Source organism: Sodiomyces alkalinus (genome assembly GCF_003711515.1).
Source record: "Sodiomyces alkalinus F11 unplaced genomic scaffold SODALscaffold_1, whole genome shotgun sequence".
NCBI classification, from domain to species: domain Eukaryota; kingdom Fungi; phylum Ascomycota; class Sordariomycetes; order Glomerellales; family Plectosphaerellaceae; genus Sodiomyces; species Sodiomyces alkalinus.
Window position 1 is genome coordinate 6,691,547 of NW_021167079.1, and position 22,963 is coordinate 6,714,509.

The following is a 22,963-nucleotide window of genomic DNA, read 5'->3' on the forward strand; positions in this document are numbered from 1 at the left end:
TCGTCGAGTCTGAGAAAATGAAAGGAAGGACACCTGGAAGGGCCTGGCGTGGAGAACAACGGCGGGGGAATCCCCCCAGAGCACGTTGCCATACGCCATCCGGGAAACCGGCATTCGGCCACACATTATGGGGCAATGATATCAACTGGCGTTTTGAGAAGGGATGGTGGAATTCCTTATTATTATCATTATTATTGTCCTCTTCTCTTTCTTGTCCTTCCTATACTTTTCTCTTTCCTCCGTGTCGCTGTCTCTATTCCCCTTTCGCGATGATATCCCATTTGCTGAGGTCATGGAAAAAGTCACCATGCTGTTTACACTTTCGTCTTCCTCGTTTTGTTCTTTCCTCACCTTGCGGTTATTTTGTCTGTGGATTCCCCGAGTTGTAGACCCGGGAATACCTGGAGGGATGGGCCAGCGGGGGACTTGTTGGACGGGTTCCAATGGAGGTACCCGGGCAGCGGAATGGCAAAGCGTCAACCCAAGGGCAAAGGCGGGCGTGGTTCGCGGTTACGGGCTGCGGAGCTCAGAAATATGGTGTCCGAGTAGGTGCAGGTTGGACTCCCAATTTAGGTAGTCAGTCGATCGCAGAACCGAAACAATTTTGACGCCAACCGAGCAAGGTCACACTTAAGGCGCATCGAGTGAAAGGAAGGGTGTAGCGAAGAACATCAGGCTCGTTATTGCCCTGGCAAACCTGCTCTCTGAGCCCCGTACTCCATTCGCATATTGGGGGTTTGACATCACACCTAAAAGAGTCACGCATCTGTGTCGATCCGGGCTTTTACTTCATTTCATGTATTATTATCAGCCTCATTGCTTTGTCCAAGGTTATGATTTGGCCTTGGCCTTTTTCTTCCCCCTTCCTCCCAGCACAACTGAGTTTGTTGACTGACTTTTCACATCGCCATCCGTTGAAAGTATGACAAGATGCATTTACTTGGAGGCATCGACCTTGGAGATGTAGGCCAGAAGGTCGAGGACACGGCGGGAGTAGCCCCACTCGTTGTCGTACCAGGAGACGACCTTGACGAAGTTGTTGTTGAGGGAGATACCGGCCTTGGCGTCGAAGATGGAAGAAGCGGGGTTGCCGAGAAGATCAGAAGAAACAACATCGTCCTCGGTGTAGGCGAGAATGCCTGCGTCATGGTCAGCAAGGTTACAGATTGAGCATCTTAAGCATGTAATGATGACTTACCCTTAAGGGGACCGTCGGCAGCCTCCTTGATAGCAGCCTTGATCTCGTCGTAGGTGGCGCCCTTCTCGAGACGGACGGTCAAGTCGACAACGGAGACGTTGGAAGTAGGAACGCGCATGGACATGCCGGTCAGTTTGCCGTTGAGGGCGGGAATAACCTTGCCGACAGCCTTGGCAGCACCCGTGCTGCTGGGGATGATGTTCTGAGCAGCAGTACGGCCACCACGCCAGTCCTTGGCGGAGGGACCATCGACGGTCTTCTGGGTAGCAGTATAGGCATGGACGGTGGTCATGAGACCCTCAACGATGGTGAACTTGTCGTTGAGAACCTTGGCGAGGGGAGCCAGGCAGTTGGTGGTGCAAGAGGCGTTGGAGATGACATCGGCACTGCCATCGTAGGTCTCCTCGTTGACACCCATCACATACATGGGGGCATCAGCGGAGGGGGCGGAGATGACGACCTTCTTGGCACCACCAGCCAAGTGAGCCTTGGCCTTATCGGTGGTAGTGAAAACGCCGGTAGACTCGACGATGTACTCGGCGCCGGTCTCGCTCCAGGGGATATTGGTGGGATCCCGCTCCTGGTAGAACTTAACGGGCTTGCCGTTCACGGAGAGGCTGGTGCCATCCTCGGTGATTTCACCCTTGAAGGTGCCGTGGGTAGAGTCGTACTTGAGCATGTAGGCCTATTACAGGGGGATTAGCTTAGCCCGGCCCTTCACAAACAGACTGGCTTCGTCTAATTTCAATTTCCAGGAGCGATTTTTGGAGGAAATTCGGGAAGGGGGTCGATGCAAAATGAAAAGTGAGTGTGAAGACACATAGTTAAACGGTGGGAATACTGCTCATGAGAGATCTGTCTATCCCATAGCTCCATACAGGGAGGTTGACTTACAGCATACTTGGTCTCGATGAAGGGGTCGTTGACGGCAACGATCTCGACATCGGGGTGCTCGACAGCATTCCGGAGGACAATGCGGCCGATACGGCCGAAGCCGTTAATGCCAACCTTGATGGGGGCCATTGTGGTATGTATGAGAGATGAGAGTTGGTCTGGAGCGTATGGTGGAAAAATTAGCAAGTTGGTCGCCGTCAAGAAAGAGCTCAGTAGGGGAAAGAAAGTTGGGATTCCGTTGGGATTGTCGTTTGGAAAAACAAGGGGAAAGAGATTGTTCGAGAAGGAGGGGTCGACAGTTATCGACTTTCTAGTGATGGTCTGATGGTAGTGGCTGGTAGCGGGGTTTTTACTCGGGTTGAGAGGAGAAAAAGGCAAAGGCTAAAGGTATAGGAAAAGGGGGGGAAGCTTCGAATGGAGGGGTAAAAGAAGGTTATTGTTCGTCGAGATGAAAACAAGCTTAAAACTAGTACTGACCTGGAGACGATGGTTTGGATCACGACAATGTAGGGAGTGTGTCTTCGTGTATGTGAAGGTGGAAGAGTGAAGAGTAGGTGAAATATCTCGCCAGAGGAAAAGGAAGAAGGTAGGGTAGCTCTCTTTATTAGGTGACTCAAGCGGACGTCCGTTGCCTCCTGAGGTATGTGACGGGCAAGACCGGGGTGTGGAAGGAGGGGTCGGTACCTAGATGAGTACCAATGCACTTACCTTGCTAGCTGGGGTACGAAAAGTACTCTGTAATTACGCTGTACATACGACTTTGGAGTTAGAATTACGTAGAAGATAAGTGGAGAGAGCCTGTGTCTACCTTAGCAAAGACGGCAGGTTGTTGGATGGAACGGGCTTGGGAGGAGGCTAAACCCGATTACAATTGCGATGGGAAGGGGAGGGAGGGGCTGAGGGCCCTTGGGGGGGCGTGGATTGATGAGTGGGCAAGGATAAGCGCAGGTCCAACATTTGGGGGGTGGGAGGGATGGATGATGGAGGGGGTTGAAAAGGAAGGGCTCGGAGTGAGTTCGGAGGCGCGTGGTGAAATCTACCGATGAAACGTCACAATAACGCAGGTCTGAGAAGTCCCTCGCGCGCATACGGAGTAATACCTTATATTCGTATTTCTTCGATTACCTAGGTAGGTACTTATATGGACCTCGAAGGGCGCAGATTGCACCTGGGCCACCTGAGAACCAAACATTTTGCTTCCTTAAGACAGACAGCAGCTTGTCATACCTTAGCTACGGTACCTTACAAGTAGTTATGGCCTGAGTCGTGACTTGAAAATCGCGTCGACGAAGGAACACACGAACAGCAGTAAAGACCCATCTGCCAACCCATGCCTCATCGTCTGCCATGCTTTTCCAGCGTCGCGCATTAAACTCCTTGGCGGGTTCCTTTTGCCGAGAATTATTGAGTATACTATTGTGGTGATTCTGTTTTCCGCGATTCGGCAGTAGCTAAGATTAGTCCTAACAATACTTCCATAGCTAAAGCTAGGTGCTGACACGATACGATAGAGGACCCGGTCAACTCCATCACAGGTATAAAGACGATACAATTCGCGCAATTCTTCCTTTTGCATACGGAGGAAAACAATAATAACAATATACATAAGGAGAAGAAAAAAACTTAAAGACGCAAAAGCGTTACCTTGGAGGCATCCTCCTTTGTTATTAATACTTGAGCGCGCGATAAAAAATCATTCCGGTCTCGGGTTAATACTAGTAGCTTCGTACCTGAAGATGAATGGCCAGGCCGGTCTCTTCGACCTAGATTTTTCTGTATGGAGGTACCGTTAAATGGAACCAAAGAGAAGGAATGATAAGAAGAAAAATGCCTCCTGCACCAGGAAGGAGCTGCGGGCCGTTAGTAGGCTGACGAGGTCAGGTCAACCACTCTGCCTTCCAAGCAAACATCGAGTCCATTGACTGTGCCATTCGGTGTTTGTCATGGCAGATTGTTGTCATCCAAGGATTTGAACGGGCAATTGCCATCTACTAATTGTCGACTTTCTTTTTTTGTAATTGCTTTTACGCGTTGTTTCTCTCGATATGCCGTGGTCGTGCTAATTGGGTGTTAATAAAATAAGCAAGGAGGGGTAGATTATGTGTTCGTTGCCCCTCTGATCCTGTTGCCCCTCGCTACCCCTCCAGCTTAAGAAAAAAAAAAAACCAAGGGAGGGAAAAAAGAAAAAAGAATTTCGACACGACCCCCCACCTTGTACGCAACAAAGCTACCCCTCCCTATGTGGTCATGGCGATCTGAGATGGCTGACATCATCAATGCCCGGGGCTCCAATCCCTCTTACATAATCACACATCGCCCACTCATCCTATCCCACTTCCCCAGACTACAGGGTGTCAAACTGTCACACTCTGAATCCCAGATTGAACATCGTGACCTCCATACCTTACGCCGTTTTCCTCCCATTACCGAGGTCCTGTAGCACGCGACGTCCCAACGCTATCAGCTTACCCCACAAACGTCGGCGCAAACAATCTAGCCCCGTGGGAATCTTCGGGATCTTTGGGACATTATGTAGTCCCCTACTTCCTTCCTCCTGTCCGCAATCGTTTCCATTCTCCGACGTACATACCCCATGCCCACCCACAAGGCTGGGTTAACCCGGTCTCATATGCATAGCTGCATTCCTTTCCGCTACCCCTACCCGTCCTGATGCACTCGATCCTCGTCTCTACACTACCGAGCTGCGTCTAGTCCGCCTGCCAGGACGATCTTGTGTCCGGTCCTGCGGTACTGCTGCCCGAGTGGGGCCCAGCGCCGGAGCATCACGGCTCTTCGGTTCCTTTCCTTGCCCGGTTCTGTATCTTCTCCCCTTTTCTTTCCTTGGGAGCGAACTTCTCCGATCCCAAGAACCTGTCACGAATCCGCCTACCCTAGGCCATCATCCCCGCCTTTACCCGTCTCTTGCCGGCCCGGGCCCTTTGCCATCCCCTATTCTACAGCTTCAGTGTACACGCCCATCTCCGACTTCATCCGAGCACACCGAGTTGTCCCGAGGGAGCTTCCCTCCTCTAAACCCATTCATGGCATGAATACAGGCCTTCGAGGTCACACGATATATCCTTTGTAATGCGTGACGCAATAGTTCTGGGTCTTGTTTTGCCCATGTTGAATTCTCATCGTCAAGTGGCCTCACCGTTGAATTCCAGCAGTCAAATCCGGTCCGTTACGTAACCGTAAAAACTACGGTCTGTTCAACAAGCGGACCCTTTCGTGGGCCAACCCTGTCCAAACGTCTCCTGTCTCTAATCGCTGGTCTTGGGCCATAACAGCGTGCGATTCTTCAGAGATCTGAGCATGGTGACGAAGACAATGGCCCAAACGAACACCAAGCATGCCGTCTTGACCGCAGTTAGGACTTTCAGACCGTCGTTGTCAAAGACCGAGCCCATGGCCGCTGTTGCCGCGGCCAAGGCCGTATTGGGGAAGACGAACGACCACCAAGTCATCATGAAAGGCATCTTCCGGTCGGGCTTGACGTACTTCCATAGGGATCCGACGGACACCATGAAAAACCACAAGGCAACACCCCATAGCCAAACCCCTACCAGTAGAGACATGATCCGCACAATAGGAACAGCCTGCTCGGCGCCCATGAAGTTTTGGGGAATGATCACGTCCGCGTGGTTGCCCAGTTGCACTAAGAACTGGTCAGCTCAAAATTTAGCCTTGGGGCGCTTGTCGTATACACCTACCAATGCCTGTCATAGTGAAAGCATAGGGACCAATCGAGATGAACTATAGGTAGTGCATGTTAGGCACAGTACGTCGGCGAGGTATTGATCTGGAACACATACTACACCGGGTCTCTGAGCGTCTGTAGGAAGCTTCTGGGTCATCAGCCGATAAATGAAGGCGGACGATATCATGAGAGCGATAAGGAAGCCGGTTCCTTGTACCGCGAGGGCTGCAAGTGCTACTGCAATCGGGCTGGAGAGCTCTTGATTAGATGTAACGGCAGCGGCGACGAGGTTGGCCGCAAACGGGCCGTTCAAGAGCAAGGGGTACGCCGGGAACACCCAGACGGGAGTCATGGTGTGAATTGGGAATTTCCTACAAATTATCAGTTTTTTGTTTTTAGGTTTTTTTTTCTTTTTCGGAGCCGCAATCAGATAATGGGAGGTGCTTACAAGCTGGACCAGAGGATTAGGTAAATGACTGCGCTGGCTATCACGCTGAGAGCCATATTGATCCAGAACATGACCTCCATGGTCTGGAGCAACCAGGGCCCCACGCGAGGCACCCCATACTGGCAGCTGTTTATGAGAATCATAGAAATCCTGGCATGACATTAGACCGAGGATGACGCCTTGAAGACCGGGCCCATACTCACGATACGAACTAGGTGGTTGTCAAAAGGATGCCATGTGATGCGTGCTGGAATATGTTCAACTTACGAAGGATGGAATGAAAAGAGACTCTGTCTGGTCTGTAAATGAGTCCATGAAAGAGCCAGGCTGCAGGCAAAAGCGAATAGTTATGAGAGCACAGTTGAGAATAAATAGAAAGATATTGAAGAGGAAGAAGGCTAAGCCGATGCCATCAAGCCAGTCGGTCCGGTACGACACTGGATGGGAAGTCAGATCGGAGAAGAGAAAGGCACATGGTAAGAGATGGAAGAACTCACAAACGTATATCACGTTTGCAACACCGCCGGTCGCCTATAACAAGATTCCAGGGTAAGCCTCAAAAGCCAATATTCATTCGCTCGTCTGGATGGACGCCTACCATGGTCTAGACGGGTTAGCGAGTCACACCAACGGTGATGGAGGAGGAAAACGCGGAAACATACCATGGTGAACCATGTCCACTGGTAACAGGCAATGCGATCCCGAATGGAGACTTTGGCATTTGAAGGCGCTTCTCCTTCGCCGGAAAACGAATGGGCAAGACTGGAACTAGCCGCAGTTTGTGACTCCCCGTCCGCCTGACGGCTCGGGCTGCCTCCCGATGCTCTCGACTGAGGGTGCGTGAGACAGGAGCGCCGAGAAAAGAAACCCGGGCGGTTGGCGCCTCTATCAGAAGCGAGCGGAGCTGACTGCGCGTTGTCGGGGAAGTAAGAGGTGAAGAAAGGCGGCTGGCTGTTCTCGGTAGGAGATTCGTATCCAGAGTTCGTCACGTCCGGTGCCATTTGGGAACTGGAGGGGGCCATATCGGACTTGGCGAATCGAGATCTTCTGGCCGGCTGGCAAAGAGTTTCGAGAGAAGATAAAGGGGAAGTAAAAGGCTAGGCTCGGCATTCGTGAAGAAGATGCAGATGTACACTAGGTGGGTTAAGAAGACGACGTGATTCAGAAACAGCGATCCAAGGTCCGCCAGCGGCATGTTAGAGGCCCTCCCTTCCGGGATTTCGTGGAAGCCAGAGCCTCAGTGATGCCCGCTGCGAATGTTGACAGTTGACACCACGATCACCGAGTCCAGGTGTGAGGCGGCAGGCCGGGTGGTCCAGTCGAGTCGGTTAGGTGATGAAGTTTGAAGTTCGGTCAAGGAAAGAACTCCGGAATCAGTCGAGTGTACGATTCCAATCCGATAATATACTGAAAATCACTAGGCAGACAGTCAGCAGGGACGTTTAGGCGTTCATGGAGATGCATCTTGATGATGAATACCTTCGCTTGTGTCCGTAGACAGTGATTCATCTAACCACAGCCTGAAAGAGTAAGAGACAAGTACGGCTGTGAGCTGGAGGCATGGAATATATTAGGTGTAATTCAGCAGAACCGAATGCTAACGATTTGCGTTGGGAAGAAGGCTATGAAGACCCTAGGCGGAGGAGAAATCTCAGGGATGAGGTCACACCGTGTTTTTTGGGCTTCAGTTGGGATAATAAAAGACATGCACTGTTCTTTTATTTCCGGGCTTTAACCAGATGCGCCGTATCGCCTAGAAAGTGGATAGGTATGCCCCTTTTCTTACCTTATCTTGGCTGATGCGTGGATAATAATGGTACGTACATCAGGTTTCCAAGGCGTTGAGAGCCACTATCAAGTCGAGGTGTCGACTGTTGAAACCCGAAAACTCGACCAGAGGGCTAAAAGGTAGGCCTCCCCTACTTTCTGATAGTCCACTTTTCGCAGCCTGAATTTCTTTATCCCCCTGGATCGCATTGTACGCGTTTCAATTGGCGATTAAGGCATGGCTCACAAACATGGAGTGCTTCCCCTTAAGGTCACCTACTTCGTTCGTACTTGCTCATCACCCAGGTTATAAGTAACGCCCACGGAGTAAAGTATCCATTGTGTTGGATGTTCCAGAAATTCGGCTCTATTATATCTAATTCATTCATGTTTTTTTCTTTCCTGGCCTTTCCTGATCTTTCCTGATCTTTCCTGATCTTTATATACAAAATACATTCAAATAATCACGAATGTGGTCTTATGATGCCTTCTGGAGACTGGTATGGAACGAGCGAATGATGCTGTCGGTGTCATCGATAGCCAGGGGCCGGATGTCGGCCAATTGCTTGATCTTGGCAGTTCTGTATCGTTGTCAGTAACCGAAGCTGGTGGTCTCTCGGCTCGTGAAGAACTTACACTTGCTTGACCTGCTCATCAGTCATACTCAAACCGAGCTGCTCCACGCGAGACTTGATGGCATTCCATCCCTGATCATTATGTTAGCGAGGCCTCGGAAAATGTGTGGCTGGTAGAAGATGATCATACAGTAATTCTGCTGGAGAAGGACACGTATCGGTTCAACCCGAAATCTTCAGGCTTGATGATCTCATACGTTGAGGGGTTGTTCAAGATGGCCTATGAAGGAATCAGCATTTTGCATCAGCAATGGCATGCAGGCGAAGATCATGTACCTTGGCGTGGATGCCACTCTTGTGTGTAAAGGCACAGAATCCAGTCACGGGGTTGTTGAAGGGGATGTTCTAGTAACGGAATTAGCTTGCCTCCTATATATTATAGAATGCATGCCAGTCATCAGGGTTCTCGCGGAGATGCTGGAACAGCGGGTACTGAATCTGAGAGAGGGTACTTACAATCTGGACTGCATCGGCAACCAGAGTCTCAATCTCCTTGAGCTTCTCGAGCTTATAATGAGACTTGACGTAGTCGGGCGCTGTTACGATCATGCGCGCCATCAACCCACCCAGGGGGGTGATGCCATTTCGCTCGCCTGCATTTGATGTAAGTGTCTGCTCGAGGGTCCTTCGAAGGCGTCTCGGGCGAATGATTTCGGGGTGGATGGAGGATACTGACCGATTCCGAGCACTGAGGTATCCACGTGGGTTGCTCCAGCTTCCAGGGCAGCATGGGCGTTCGCAATAGCGCAACCTGGTCAACTGCGTCAGCACGCGAAACGGAAACATGGTCGTCACACTGTTCATACCGGTGTCGTTGTGGAAGTGCGTCTCGATGTCGCAATGGACAACACCTGGGGTTGTTAGTTCCTCTTCATCTCCGAATATCGGTGCATCTGCTTACCGCGAAGCGTACGAACAAGATCGTACACCATCCTAGGGGTAGCGCCGCCCTATTCGCCTTGTCAGACAATGGTCCCCCATACGGAGTCCCCATAAAGAAACTTACGACCGTGTCGGCAACACCGACCCTGTTGACGCCTGCGGCGTCCACAGCCTTGTAGAGGGTAAGGAGGTCGACGAGGTCGGAGCGGAAAGAGTCCTCCGACGAGAACCGGACCTCAACTCCTTGGCTGGTGATGCAAAGTCAGATTCTGTAGGGAGACAGCAATTTTCGAAGAACAGACCTCTTGACGTATTCGATTACCTCCAGCGCCGTCTTCTGAATGTAGACCATATCCTTGCCATGACTGAATTCTCTGTTGACTGGGTGTCAGCAACGTGCCCTTCAGGTAGGTCGACGAATACACTTACCTCAGGAAGCTCGATGTCCCGATTACCAAGTCCACACCGTCGACGCCCGTTCTAGATTTATGTTATTCTCTTGTCGTCTGACTCGCCAATTAAGACCAGATCTAGCTTGGGTCACTCACGCTACAGCTGCCTTGGCGTCCTCCATGTTGCACCGTACATCTGGAAAGTGTTAGGTCGAGCGGGAATACGTGAGTGGGGTAATCTCAGCAGGGTGTACGAACGGGTAAGGATCTTGGCCTGTAAAGTATCGATCGTTAGTATATTGTCAATGGATCTTTCAGTACAGCAGATGACGTACCTTGAGGCCCAGCCCGCAGATGGTCTTGCAGTCCTGGAAAGACTGCTCTGAGGCGACCGGAGAGGTCAATTCGATGTATTCGACCTAAATTCATCAGATTGAAACTTCCACATCAAACGAGAAAGGGAGAAACATACGCCGAACTCATCTAAAGCCTTGGCGCTACATGACATCTCTGTCAGCAACTCGTTTCAACGCTGGTGTTGAGGAGGGGTACTGAGCGTACATCTTGATCTTGGTCTCTGTGTCAAAGAAGGCATTCGCAAACTGCTCTCCTTCACGAAGAGTACTCTCAATGATCTTGAAGTTTCCGACATTGGAGAGGTAATCTTGGACAGACTGATATGGGGAGTTCTGCGGTCGTCCTTGGGAGGGGTGCTGAAAAGCGCCATTTGTGTTGTTGGCGCCGGCACGGTGGCCATTTGCATTTCCATCACAGGCTCCGCACATCGTTGTGGTTTTCTGCCGACGGTCTTGAGATTTCTTAGGTGGATTGACTTGGGTTGGAAATCATAGGGATTCGAGCACAAGGACTGGAGTCGGTTTGAGATCGGGTTTTCAGGGTTTTTCTTTTTTTTCTTTTTTATTGATTCGGATGGGGGGAAATCTAGGCCTTATCCATACATACGTAATTATCTTAAAAAAAAAAGTGCGGGGGGACTAGTCAGACTAGCCTAGATGAGTCATTCCGATGAGCGGAGTCATGTGACGCATCATCGGGAGCATTGCAGGGACCATGCGTCAGGTAACACACCATCGGTATGTGCAGAAATTATGTAATTATATATTAGTAATCTGCGATGTGGCTGCAAGCTTGACTCAATCCTGGCTTCAGCCACTCTTTCCAGAGTACACTCATATAGCCGTGCCGGATTTCGCGTTCTGATTCTGTTGTCGAGTGTGATCCAAAAGCCGTATCTATGGTACGTACTTGGCAGATGCTAGGGGCGCAACCCGTAGCGGCTGGCGCCGAAAGCCGGCCTCTTCGGCGGCGGGACCGTGGGACACGGCCGGTGGCTCACGCATTTACGACGTATTACTACATTGGTATCACATTCTATCACGTGAGCCACGGTATAGTGCTCTCCTATTAGTTAGAGGTGCCCCACTATCCTCGCTTAGAAGGTGGCAGATATATTTAGGACACGTATACCCGCCCTCTTTTTCTTTCTCTTTTATAGATAATATAATTATATATTTCCTAAATTAACGCTCCCTATAAGCACGCTCCTGTTAATTTAATAGTTATAAGCCCGGGTAGTGGCAGTAACCAGTAACTTCCTGCTAATCTATTATCTACGTTTATTTTTATATACTTCTATAGTATTACGGAGCCCTCCTATACTCTCTCTCCTAATAATAAGCTCTTATTTGCTAAACCCTTACTTAACACTATATCGAATAAGCTTAAGATTACGGCTAAAGCGCTTAGTATCCCGCGCCTTAAATCCATGCGGTAATAGGCCGATTAGATCTTCTATATCTAGTCGTATACGTAAAGGATAAAGGTCTAGGTATTACTCGATCCTAGCTAAAAGGATTAGCTAGATAACCGTCCTAAGTATATTATACCTAAATCCCTAGATTAACTACACGAATAGTATTCCTAAAGCGAGGGCGATAATACTATTATACTCTTAACGCAGGAGCTTATACGCCTCGCCGAAATCGAGAATTAGTAGACTATAGCCTAGAATTAAAAGCTCGGTCGCCTTATTAAGGCGCTCGATAAGACTAATTAACTACTTAAAACTATTATAAAGACTTTTACCTACTAATAGGCTATCGAAGAGGCTATTAAAAAATATCCCGGCTATAAAGAGAAAAAATAAAATTAATACTTTACGTTACGCTATATAATAAAAGAATTTAAGAGTAGCTTTACTCTAAGTAGTATTTATATAAAGGAAGAGGTAAGACGAGTATACGAAAAGTATCTATAAAACGCTTATCGAGCTAATACTAAAGTGGCTATATAGTATATAGAGTAGAATACCTTTATTAGACGCGTATATTAGTAAAAGGTAGCTAAGATTAAAGGACTTATTACTATTCGGAACTTCCTTATAGTAGTTAGATAGAAGTTTACGTCTATTTAGGCAGAAACTAAGCTTTAGGAGCTAGTAATAAAAGAGGTTTATAGCGACGAGATTTCCGATCTTCTAATATATGGCTATAAGTTTAACGCTATTATAAGCGCTCTAACTATAAATAAAACGCGCTATAATATTTACGCGACCCTAGGAGACCGCTTAAATAATAATAAAGGCGGAAAAAGCCTAAGAAGAAGAGTATTAATTACCCCTATTAACGCGAATATACTTAGAAGCTAGAGCACTATAATAAGCTAGAGTATACTTTAACTGGAAAATACGAGTAGAGATCTAATACCTACGTTAATAATAAGTGGTATAAGGAGATACGGAAGGAGATTAAGCTCCTAAAGTAGAAGAGCTTACGCGAAAAACTATCGAAAAAGGGATAAAAAAGCTCGGAGAGCGGCGGTAGTAAGGGAGATAGGTATCCTAGGAAGGTTATTATAACTATCCTGGATCCCGCCCTTATCTACACTATAGAAGAGGTTCTTAGGATCTACGCCGCGCTCCAACTAGGCCCTTACCCGCTCTTATAAAGCACTCTTCTTAATAATTACGGCGTAACTCACCTTATTAACTTAATCGACCTGCTTATTCTAAGTTCCTTTATTCCTATAAAGGATCTATCGAATCCGGTACTACCGACTTTCCGATTATTAGTAAAGGTAAACGGCTTTTTAAGGGAATCCTTAATAAACCTTTAGGTACTCCGAAAGCTAATTTAGAGCTTAACAATATAGTTATTATAAAGGGATTTTATACGAATATTATATTAGAAGTTTTATTATATAAGGTTAGGATCTAGTATTCGGGTTATAACTGCTTATTACGCTTTAGAATAGCGGAGAAGAGCGTGGTCTTATTAAAGCTGCTTCGACGCTTTAATATAACTATCCTTTAGGATAAGCTAATTTTATCTTCTTCTTCTTATTTATTATTCTAACTAATACTACATAGTATTATTCTGATTAATTACGACTATTAATATATATTAGTTATAGTAGTTGATCGACTAATAAGAGCTTACCGATATTACGAACCTTCCTACGACCCTGCTATGCCGAGTGTAACGGCTATACGATAAAGGTCTACAGAAGATATAAAGAATTAAAGATATATTCGGAAGAGATATAAGCTTATAGAGCTCTATAGTAGGGGCTGCTAATATGCCTCTGCTATCTGCTGACTTATCTAATAGCTATATATATAAACTAAGGTACCCTGCGTAGTAAATACCCCTCTCTAGAAATATAATCGTCCCGATTAGTATAATTAGATAAGAATTATCAAAGCTGTAATTGTTGTTTATTTTTTATATATATTAGTCCAATATATACTAGCCGTCTACGATTATATCGGATCCGGTATCTACGCTAATCCCTACGACTACGATTATATATTTAACTAGGTTCTAGACGGTGCCGGAGTTAGTTAAGCTATATTCGCGTTCTTTAGCACCTTGATCTCCGCCTATAACTATCCCACCTATTAGTTCACGTCTAGTAGAGACTTTTTCAGGGCTTCTAATACTTTTACTATAGTGTTATCTCGTATTTATAGTTATTATTTAACGTCGTCTAGATCTTATATTATCTTACTATCTTATACTTAGATCTAGTCCGCGATATCTACTAGTTCTCGATTAAGTCTGCCACTCTATATCTAAATTTTATCGTGGCAGTTAGAAAATTCCTTATACGTATTATCTTCTAACGTCTATATATTTTATCAGAGCTAATTAATCTATATTATTAATCTAGTTTCTATATTAACCAGGCTAATTATAGTTAGTATCTATTATTACGTTCCGGGCGTATATTACTATATAACTACGGTTATAGTTACTACGACTCCGTGTATAGTCTTCTGTTTTTTAGCAGGCGGCTAAGCAGTATTAGTTAGATCTAGTAATAGAAGTCTCTTCTAGTATCTATTACTAACTATATCGTTATGCTATTTAACGATCTCTACGATAATTATCTCTCTGTTAGGGAAATCTAGCTAATCTCCACCGACTTTACTATCCCGTAATATTAATATAATTATATAGTATATAGGGGCTTTTCCTTCTATCGTAATCTTACTCTATAGTCTGTCTGCTAGATTTATCGGATTAAAGAACATAGTTCCTATTAGCACATCCATATCGTAAATAAGTCTAGAGTCAATATATCTATTTTATCGTAATAGGGATATCCTATAGCTAATAGTACGGTCACTAAACCCGTCGTTATCGCTATATTTCTAGTCTACGTCGCGGTAGAGGGAGTTATCGTACCGCCCGTGGTAATAGTGATCGGAGTCGATATCGATATCGTCTATATTTACGTAGATATTACCTAACTCTATGCGTTCGCACTTTACTTATCCTTATATAGGTTATATCCCTTATCCCCGTATAATACTCTACCTGTATCCGTTATTACGAAACCGCTCTTTAATATCCTCTAACGTCTATCTTCTAACACCGATAAACCGTTTTAGTCTGCCTCCCTAAATCCTGGCTCCTCCTAATATCTAAAGTATACTATATCCGCCAACGCTTTTTTAAAAAGATATAAACCGCTTATATCGTCTAGCAGATAGTTATCCTCGTTAATACGCTTATACGCAGCCTCCTATTCCTTCTTTTATCCCGTCGCTTTTTCTTTCTTACTATTCAGATTTTTTCCATCTATCTAAAGGGTGTATACCACTTCCTAAGCCTCCTGCATATACGGGCTAAGTTTAGCTTTATTAATATCTCTTATTAAGTTAGCCAGTTTACCTTTATTCCCTCCGGTAATCGCCGCCTATATAGAATAGTATATAGCTATAACCCCCCTAGTCTATATAGTTTTTATCTATTACGTAGAGAGGAATAGTATTATATCGTAATACTACTCGTATATTCTATAATCTTTATAGAGATATTTAGCTAGCTTACACAGTTTTTAAATAGCTATTCGACTAGTATTAATAATTTTTAGTCTGTTATTATATATATCTAGGGAGTTACCCGCTAGATCTTACGAATCCACCACCACTGTCTAAGGTATATTTACGGATCCGGTGGTAAGGTTACTTTACGATATACTGTTCTAAGTGTTATCGATAAAAATAATAGTATATGGGATTATAGTGAATAAGAAAAAAAACTAATTTACTAGGAGTGAAAAGAAAATAAGGAGTAAGAATCGGTTCGTTAGTAAATTAAAGAGAAAGTGGAAAGAAGAAATAGAAATACAGAGCTTTTAAGAAAAGTGGCTATACCCGGCTTAGTATTTTCCTACCTATAATAGGAAATAAATAGTATTAAAAATAATACAATCTATAGGTGAGAAATATAGGGTTATACTCCTTATAGAAAGTGAAAAAGAAAGTGATATAAAGTCGGCTATATTATAATATACAGGTAAGGATAAAGAATATGTAAATAATTCGTTAAGATAATAAAGGTGAATAGGAGTCGTGTTATACCGATACGAATAAATAGAATTTATCGTCTTTTAAGTACGAATACTAAAAGGATTCGATAAATAGTATCCACTAACGGATAATAAGAATCGAAATATAGAATTAGCTTACCGAATAAAGTGTTATAGATCCTCCTATCTTCCGTATACGTGAATTTAGTTAAAGCGACTCGTCGTGAAATTACCGATATTCAGTATTATCAGGTCGTCGCCCTTAAGGTACGTGCACCTCTACTAGTCTCTAATTATTAGTAGCGCTTATTTTAACGAGTCGTTATTCGCCGATAGCGGCGTCTTCCCTCGGCTATAACTCCTTTATCGTTATAGGATTACGACTTTCGAAATCATAAACTAAGTCACTCGCGTTTTATATTAATAATTATTATGGATACTATTTATTATACTATAAGGGCTATCCTTTCCACTATATAAGATATTCGGCTATCGGGCGCCCTCCGAATCCAACTATACAACATCGTAGCAACTTATTAATTTCGTACGAACGCCAGTCATTATTATCGCCGTTAACTATAATAAGTCCTGGGTAGGATCGACTTCTGCTAAAAGGGTCTTTAATTAGAGCTAGAATTAATTATACGATAGATACGATTCTATATACCTGCTAAGATCGTGGAAAGTCTAACTTATATACTAGCGGATTCACGACTTTTATTACCCGAAAAGGACTAACTCGCTATTCTCGCTATTAAGACTACTTACGTAAATCTTTTACCAGCCTAGGTAACTTATAACCTTTATATAGTCGTAGGTAGATTACCTCTCTTACCTTAAAAGTATATAGCCTATAAGCTATATCGTAGCGTTTTTTTATATCCGCTATAGCTATTACTACTAAGTGCTCGGCTTCCTAACTGTAAAGCTATCGAATATAGTCGTTGTAATCCTTATCGAATACAGGTAGTAATCCCGTGCGCACTACAATATCTACCACCGAATATAGCCTAAATCCGAAGATAAACTCATTTAGGGAGGTGTTTAAAGTGCCCGTATACGCCTAATTTAATACGTGTTACACTATAAATATGATATCCGGCTATAGTATATTACTTATAGATATATGGAACCGCAGAATAATTTTAATAGCCTGATTCTTTCGCTCGGAGGATTCTATTCGTTTACGAATACTATACCGTAGATATTACTAGTATAACACCTAGGTGCTTAAATAGTTCCTGCTAAAATTCTAAAATAAACTTCGGATCCCGATCTAATATAATACGTATAGGTAAACCCTAATCTACTAGCTACAGTATATGGATCAGTAGTTCCGCCGAATCCTTTACTATACAGGTAGAGTGCCCTAGTATAAGAATCGTCTTTTTACTCGTCTTATAAGTCACCGTTAGGAGGGTATCGAAAAATTCGACTAATTTACTCTGTATCCACTAGAAAGAGTATCGGCTTACGGTCCGTGGGAGTCTAACGATAAAGTTAATAGTGATTATAGAAAACGAAACTATAGGAGGCGGAATCGGATATAATTCGCCTAATAGCTTTTACCTATCCATTGTATTTTTTAGATAAACTAGGTAGTGCCGAGTCTATTACGTAACTATACTCACTTTACCACAGAAGCTAAAACCGTCTAATACGTGGATTATACGCTTTATACCGAAATAATAGTTATCGTCGTGAACTATACGTAGAATCTTCGGCACTAGTTCTTTAGAGATAACTAGCCGCTTCTTTTCTGTATCGCTAACCGTGTAAAGTAATCTGTTATTGTCATAGAAAGGTGGGTTACTATAGACGCGACTACTAGAGTTCTTATTACCTGCCTATCGGGTAAGCACGCTTTAAATTATAGACTTATATTTATAATCCCTGTTATAGGCTTAGATGAATTCCTACCGTAAATTATCCGGTATCACGTAGTCGACTATAACGTATACTATTAAATAATCTTCCGCGTTTATTATACCTTTTATCTATAACATAGTATAGGTAGCTAGCGCCTCGTTATAATCCGTCCAGATATTGTCTAGCTCGCTAGCGTGCGGAGGTCTAGCCTTATCGGTGCGTTTAACTTTTTTATACCCTATAAGAGCTTAAGACTCCTTATCCTTTATAGTCGGTAAACGAGATAGTGTATCCGGCATTATATTTTACTATCCGGGGATATACCGTATATCGAATCTGAACTAGCTAAGAAACGTGGATACCGCTATTAGACGAGGATTTAACTTATTAATATCCGTAGTTTTTAGAGATATCTGCTATATAATACCTTATATAGACTAGTAATCTATAAGGACGATTACCGGCTATCTATAGGATTATAGTCGTGTTCGTAGTATCTTATAGGCCTAGATTAGCATATAGATCTTTAATTCTATAGCTTTATATCTGGCCTCTATTACTATTAACTTCCGTGAGAGAAACAGAACAGGCTGGATAGTATTAACCGGAATTTTTCCTCTATCCTATAGCACGGATAAGTGGAATACAAACACTCCTAGACTAGTACCGCTAGTATCCAGATTAAGAAAGGTAAGATAGTCAGGTCTATAGTAGTAGAGTTATATCTCCTCTATAACTTACTTCTATAAAATTTTAAAAGCTTAACGTTCCACCGTCGTTAGCTTAAAAACTAACTTACTAGTCTACCGTTATCGGAGGGTCTTAGATATAGATTACGTGACCTGCCCTATCTACTTCGTATTATTTAATAGCACTATCTTATATATCTATAAAGGGTCGACTTTAACGCGGAACCACAGAATAAATCGTCGTAGAAACCCCACTTTTCCGATATATATTTCTAAGTCGGATAACATCTCTAGTATCTTAATCCGTCGTAGAGCTTTAATTCGATCTGCTATTAAATATAGGCCTAGGCCGTCCACTTTAAATCCTAATAGTCGGACTAAATTATATACGTAGAATGAATTTACTAGCAATAATACTAATCGAATATCCTAAAAATCTTCAGGATAATCCGAAGATACTCTATATATTCCATAAACGTGTCGGAGAAAACAATAATATCGTTAATATATACGCGATAGAAATATCTATAACGAAATAGCTTTTAGTCTAGAAATCGCTATATAAAAGGAGGACAGTTACGAAATCCTATTAGAACAACTTTAGGCTATTCGAGCCTACGCGGGGACACGATTATTATACGTTCCTTATAACTCTCTTTTACCGGAAGCTAATAGAAAAACGAACTAGCGTCGAATACACTAAATTATTTTTTACCCTATAAGCCCTGTATAATCTCGTCCTGCAAAGGGATAGGATATACGTCCGGTAGAACGGCAGTATTTAGTTTCCGTAAGTTAATAACCACTCTACCCTTATATACGCTATTCACGGTATGCTAAACTATAAACGCAGAATAGCCGAAGGGTATAGTCTTTCGCTATTAAGTTATTCGGCCGATTTTATATATTTCTTCGAACTTTTTATCTAGGTATACCTTATCGTCTCTACTAAACTAGTATAGGCGAGAGTATAGATTTACCTTCTACTAATTATTAACTAAATCGACCCGTATCCGTTCGTCCGGGGGTAAAGGAATAATACCTCGATCACGCTATACGTTAAAAGACTCTAGGAGTTAGTAAATCTCTCGAGCTCTATTAGGATCCATGGTATAGATATATATACTATCCTTAGTTTAAATCTCGGGTATATTATCAGGACGCTTAGGATTTATTATACTATACTTTTACTTTTTAGCTAGAGGTTTATCCTCGGCCTTCTACTATGAAACTAACTCGGCTATATCTGCTAATTCGTCTTACGGGGCTTTGAGAATATAACGGGTAACCTCCGAGTCTTTAAACTACTAATCTCCCTTAACTGCTACGAGTGTATAAGCGTTTAGCTATTTAACTGGTTCGGTCTTATCGTTATCCTAAGAATCTAAGATATCACTAACTCTATTATTTTAATAAACTATATAAACGATATCGGCGTAATTTATATAATATATAACCTTCGGAGTATACATATCGTAAATATAACGTAGTGCAGTATACCTTAAATCTAGTTCGAAATAATACTTATATCCTAGAGACAAACTTATATAGCAGACCGGGAGTAAAGTGGACGATTACGGCGGTATAACGACTATCTACGCGGCTATAACTCTACGAATATAACGTAAAGCTAGCTTCTTATAAAATCCAGAGATAGGCATTTTTATACCGTGATAGCCTACGACTCGTAAATAACTAGATAAATAAAGAATATTAACACTATAGGTGGATAGAAATATAGCGCCTAGTAGTAGCTTAGGATCTAATTTATCGACTACCTAAGGAGTAACTATAAAATAGCCTAGAATTAGCGTGTTTTAAATATATCTATCGACGAGTATAATAGTATATCCAGAGTCCACGCAAATATCTACGGATAGGCCTAATAGTATAAACTTAATAGATATACGATAGTATATATACCGATCTATACCGTGTCTAGTAGAAGCCTGGGTATCCACTACGTCGTTAGGCTTAAACGAGAAATAACTACGAAGAGCGTTAGGCTTAGTCGGTTTCTGCGGCTTTATCGACGATATAGGGACTACGGAATCGTCCTTAGTAAGCAGTTCCGGACTTATCTGCATAAATACAGGTTACGGGGTCTACGAAGATATTAGAACTATTATCGCGGATACTAATTCTAGGTCCTATACCGACGCCTAGTTCGAAGAAGATACGGGTAATTATATAGAGACCGAGGGATATTCCACTTACGGGATAGCCACCTATACAGAAACTAGAGGCTATAGAGGTTATAATATAAGATCTGCCGTCTATAGCTTAGGTGCGTTCTTATTATATAACGCCTACTTAGTGTCTAACGACGTCGGTTAATACGGACTCTGTCCCTTAGGCTTCGGCTCTATATATATATTTAAATAGATATGCCTGAAAAGTTACGTGCTACTCGGGAAATACGTATCGTATTTACGGTATTATAGTATTAGTAGTTTTGCCTTTAATATTAAGGGACGTCTTAAAGTTTTACTAGAGCCGACTTTACGAGATATTTGTCAAGTGTAGGATATAAGACTTAGGAGGTACCTGGATATAGCAGTGGACTACCGGCTGACTGATAAGTGGATATTTATTATATAAGACGGAGAGCTGGACTATTCCGGAAGGAAGGGGTTAGCGATTATCTATCCTCTATACTATTACCTACCTTTAAGATACTCTTTCTATCGACTACCAGTTAACCCATAGTTAGCCTCCCCTTATATAAGACTACGATCCTTATCTATCACTCCCTATCGTCTCTGGTCCTTATCCCTTCGGGGCAGACCAAAATCTCTTTCTTAATAAGATAATCGCTGTAAAAATTGGATAGCGACCGTTAGGCAGGATTCGGTATATCTAGGATCTAATAGTCGAATAACGATTAGCTATTAGAGGCTTAGTCCGGCGATAGTATTGGTATTTATATTAGCGATCCTTAGCCTAATTAAGTATCTTCGTAGTTAGCGGTCGAATAGCCAACTAACCGTGACCCTACTACCGATAACACTACTCGGCCATAGATAATCAGTAGTATAAGCAGTGTTATTAGTCTTTAACCCGAGTTTTAATTAAATTTTCCTCCTAGTCCTATAGTTTCGGAGACTACCCCGATTCCACCTTATATATCCGGTGCTATAGATATAGATATAGATTAACCGCGGACTAGCTTATCGTCGTATAAGACCACGATAGGTATTAACCTAAAGCAGCTATGTGCGGAAGATCAATAAGATTAAGAGAATCGTGTACCTCTAATTTTATATTCCCGACCCTAATCACCAGTTAAACCGTAATTACCTAGCCTTAGGGAACTAGAAGATTTATTAGCTAAAGAGAATATATAGCTTAAATAAGAGAAATAAGAATAGCAGGCTCGTAAATAAGAGCGCTAACGTTAACGATAGTTATACGAGCAGTTAAAGAACGTTCGGCAGTAACGTGCCGATAATATAGCCGCTGCTTAATAGTAGACGGATAATACTAACGATTTAAGTCAGGCGACTATATATTTATATCCTCTACCCCTAACTCCTAGTAATTTAGCTATACCCCCGCCTAATATACCTATAGCACCCAGTGAAGCTTTATAGCCCTATTAACCTCTTCAGAATTATTAACTTATTCTAGTCTAGATAGCTGCTACTCTATAGCCGATTACCTCGGAGAACCCTGCTTTTTCGAAACTTAATTTACTAAACCCCTATTTCTCTGCTATCTTATAGGCTTAATATAAATCGTTTATTACGCAGATATAGTAGATTCGTATTATTAACCCTACTCTTAACGATACTACTAACCGTATTATTTTCGCTATATAGTGTCTCGTACCCTCCCTATAATAGGACTATAACTTAGAAGCTAACCGCCGGTGGCCTAACGGTAGGCTAACTTAGGACGAATTTTTAGCTTAGCTTCGCGATTAGATACTAGATAGCGATACTCGAGTTTTACGGGCAGTTTAACGTATATTCTATAAAGACTCATAGCAAGGCCCCCGTTAATCCTACGATAATTTTAAAGCTAAGTGGCGATTACTTAAATCTAAGCTCCCTATTCCCCTACCGGAGATTATCGGCGTTACTTCTATAATTATAAAATTATAAGACGACTTACGCCCTTAGATTACACTAGGCGGCTTACCTATAACGTATCGTAAATTAGATTAATAGGCTAGATAGGCCGAATCAGTTCTTATTAAGAGTGGTAAATACGTAGTTAACCACTAGTCGCGTAATAACCGTTCTTAACGTCGCGGTCGTAATAACGACTCCCACGGAACTAAACGTTCTTATAACGATACCGCTAACACCACTATTACTTAATAGCAGAATACTTAGCCCACTTCTGCACCTTTAACTTATCGTCCTATTAGTAAGATTACTTATTTTAAATATCGAGCGAAGGGCTATTACGCTAACACTTACCCGTAAAGTCGTTCTTTTTTATCTCGTTAATAGCAGACTACTAGTAGTTTAATTAAACCCTCTCCTATTACTAGCTTTAATACTATTCCTATTCCTGCTCGTATTATAGAGTTATACGGTAATAACGATTAGGAACTGCCCCCGTTATAGCCGAGCATTACTAGCTCCACCGTGGAGGTTAAAGTTAGTCTACGGCGGGGTAAAGAATAGAATAAGATCCTAGC

The 22,963-nt window shown here is 43.2% G+C and overlaps 5 protein-coding genes across 5 annotated transcripts; 2 read left to right on the plus strand and 3 right to left on the minus strand.

Moving 5' to 3' along the window:
• The first annotated feature begins 163 nt into the window (after positions 1–163).
• Positions 164–1,023, plus strand: SODALDRAFT_327757 (hypothetical protein). Its single transcript, XM_028610511.1, has 2 exons — positions 164–787; positions 897–1,023. The coding sequence occupies exon 1, from the start codon at positions 308–310 to the stop codon at positions 575–577; it is 270 nt and encodes an 89-aa protein (XP_028471362.1). The 5' UTR covers positions 164–307; the 3' UTR covers positions 578–787; positions 897–1,023.
• Positions 897–2,245, minus strand: SODALDRAFT_327758 (glyceraldehyde-3-phosphate dehydrogenase). Its single transcript, XM_028610512.1, has 3 exons — positions 2,093–2,245; positions 1,199–1,883; positions 897–1,139 (listed from the first exon to the last, which is right to left on the minus strand). Exons 1-3 carry the CDS (start codon positions 2,219–2,221, stop codon positions 937–939), a joined length of 1,017 nt encoding a protein of 338 aa, XP_028471363.1. The 5' UTR covers positions 2,222–2,245; the 3' UTR covers positions 897–936.
• Positions 2,246–4,352: 2,107 nt separating this feature from the next.
• Positions 4,353–5,125, plus strand: SODALDRAFT_355772 (hypothetical protein; the record flags this gene model as incomplete). Its single annotated transcript, XM_028613856.1, has 4 exons — positions 4,353–4,482; positions 4,557–4,714; positions 4,805–4,965; positions 5,053–5,125. 4 exons carry the CDS (start codon positions 4,353–4,355, stop codon positions 5,123–5,125), a joined length of 522 nt encoding a protein of 173 aa, XP_028471364.1.
• SODALDRAFT_42114 (hypothetical protein) lies at positions 4,944–7,500 on the minus strand. Its single transcript, XM_028615356.1, has 9 exons — positions 6,903–7,500; positions 6,839–6,844; positions 6,738–6,771; positions 6,508–6,677; positions 6,444–6,451; positions 6,241–6,390; positions 5,908–6,163; positions 5,806–5,848; positions 4,944–5,750 (listed from the first exon to the last, which is right to left on the minus strand). The coding sequence occupies exons 1-9, from the start codon at positions 7,260–7,262 to the stop codon at positions 5,356–5,358; spliced, it is 1,422 nt and encodes a 473-aa protein (XP_028471365.1). The 5' UTR covers positions 7,263–7,500; the 3' UTR covers positions 4,944–5,355.
• A 985-nt stretch (positions 7,501–8,485) lies between these two features.
• SODALDRAFT_305668 (homocitrate synthase) lies at positions 8,486–10,863 on the minus strand (the record flags this gene model as incomplete). Its single annotated transcript, XM_028609016.1, has 16 exons — positions 10,478–10,863; positions 10,389–10,413; positions 10,252–10,335; positions 10,175–10,190; positions 10,073–10,112; positions 9,954–10,004; positions 9,827–9,898; positions 9,649–9,772; positions 9,544–9,592; positions 9,449–9,493; positions 9,319–9,393; positions 9,099–9,235; positions 8,919–8,987; positions 8,773–8,862; positions 8,644–8,714; positions 8,486–8,588 (listed from the first exon to the last, which is right to left on the minus strand). The coding sequence occupies exons 1-16, from the start codon at positions 10,699–10,701 to the stop codon at positions 8,486–8,488; spliced, it is 1,275 nt and encodes a 424-aa protein (XP_028471366.1). The 5' UTR covers positions 10,702–10,863.
• Between the last annotated feature and the right edge of the window lie 12,100 nt (positions 10,864–22,963).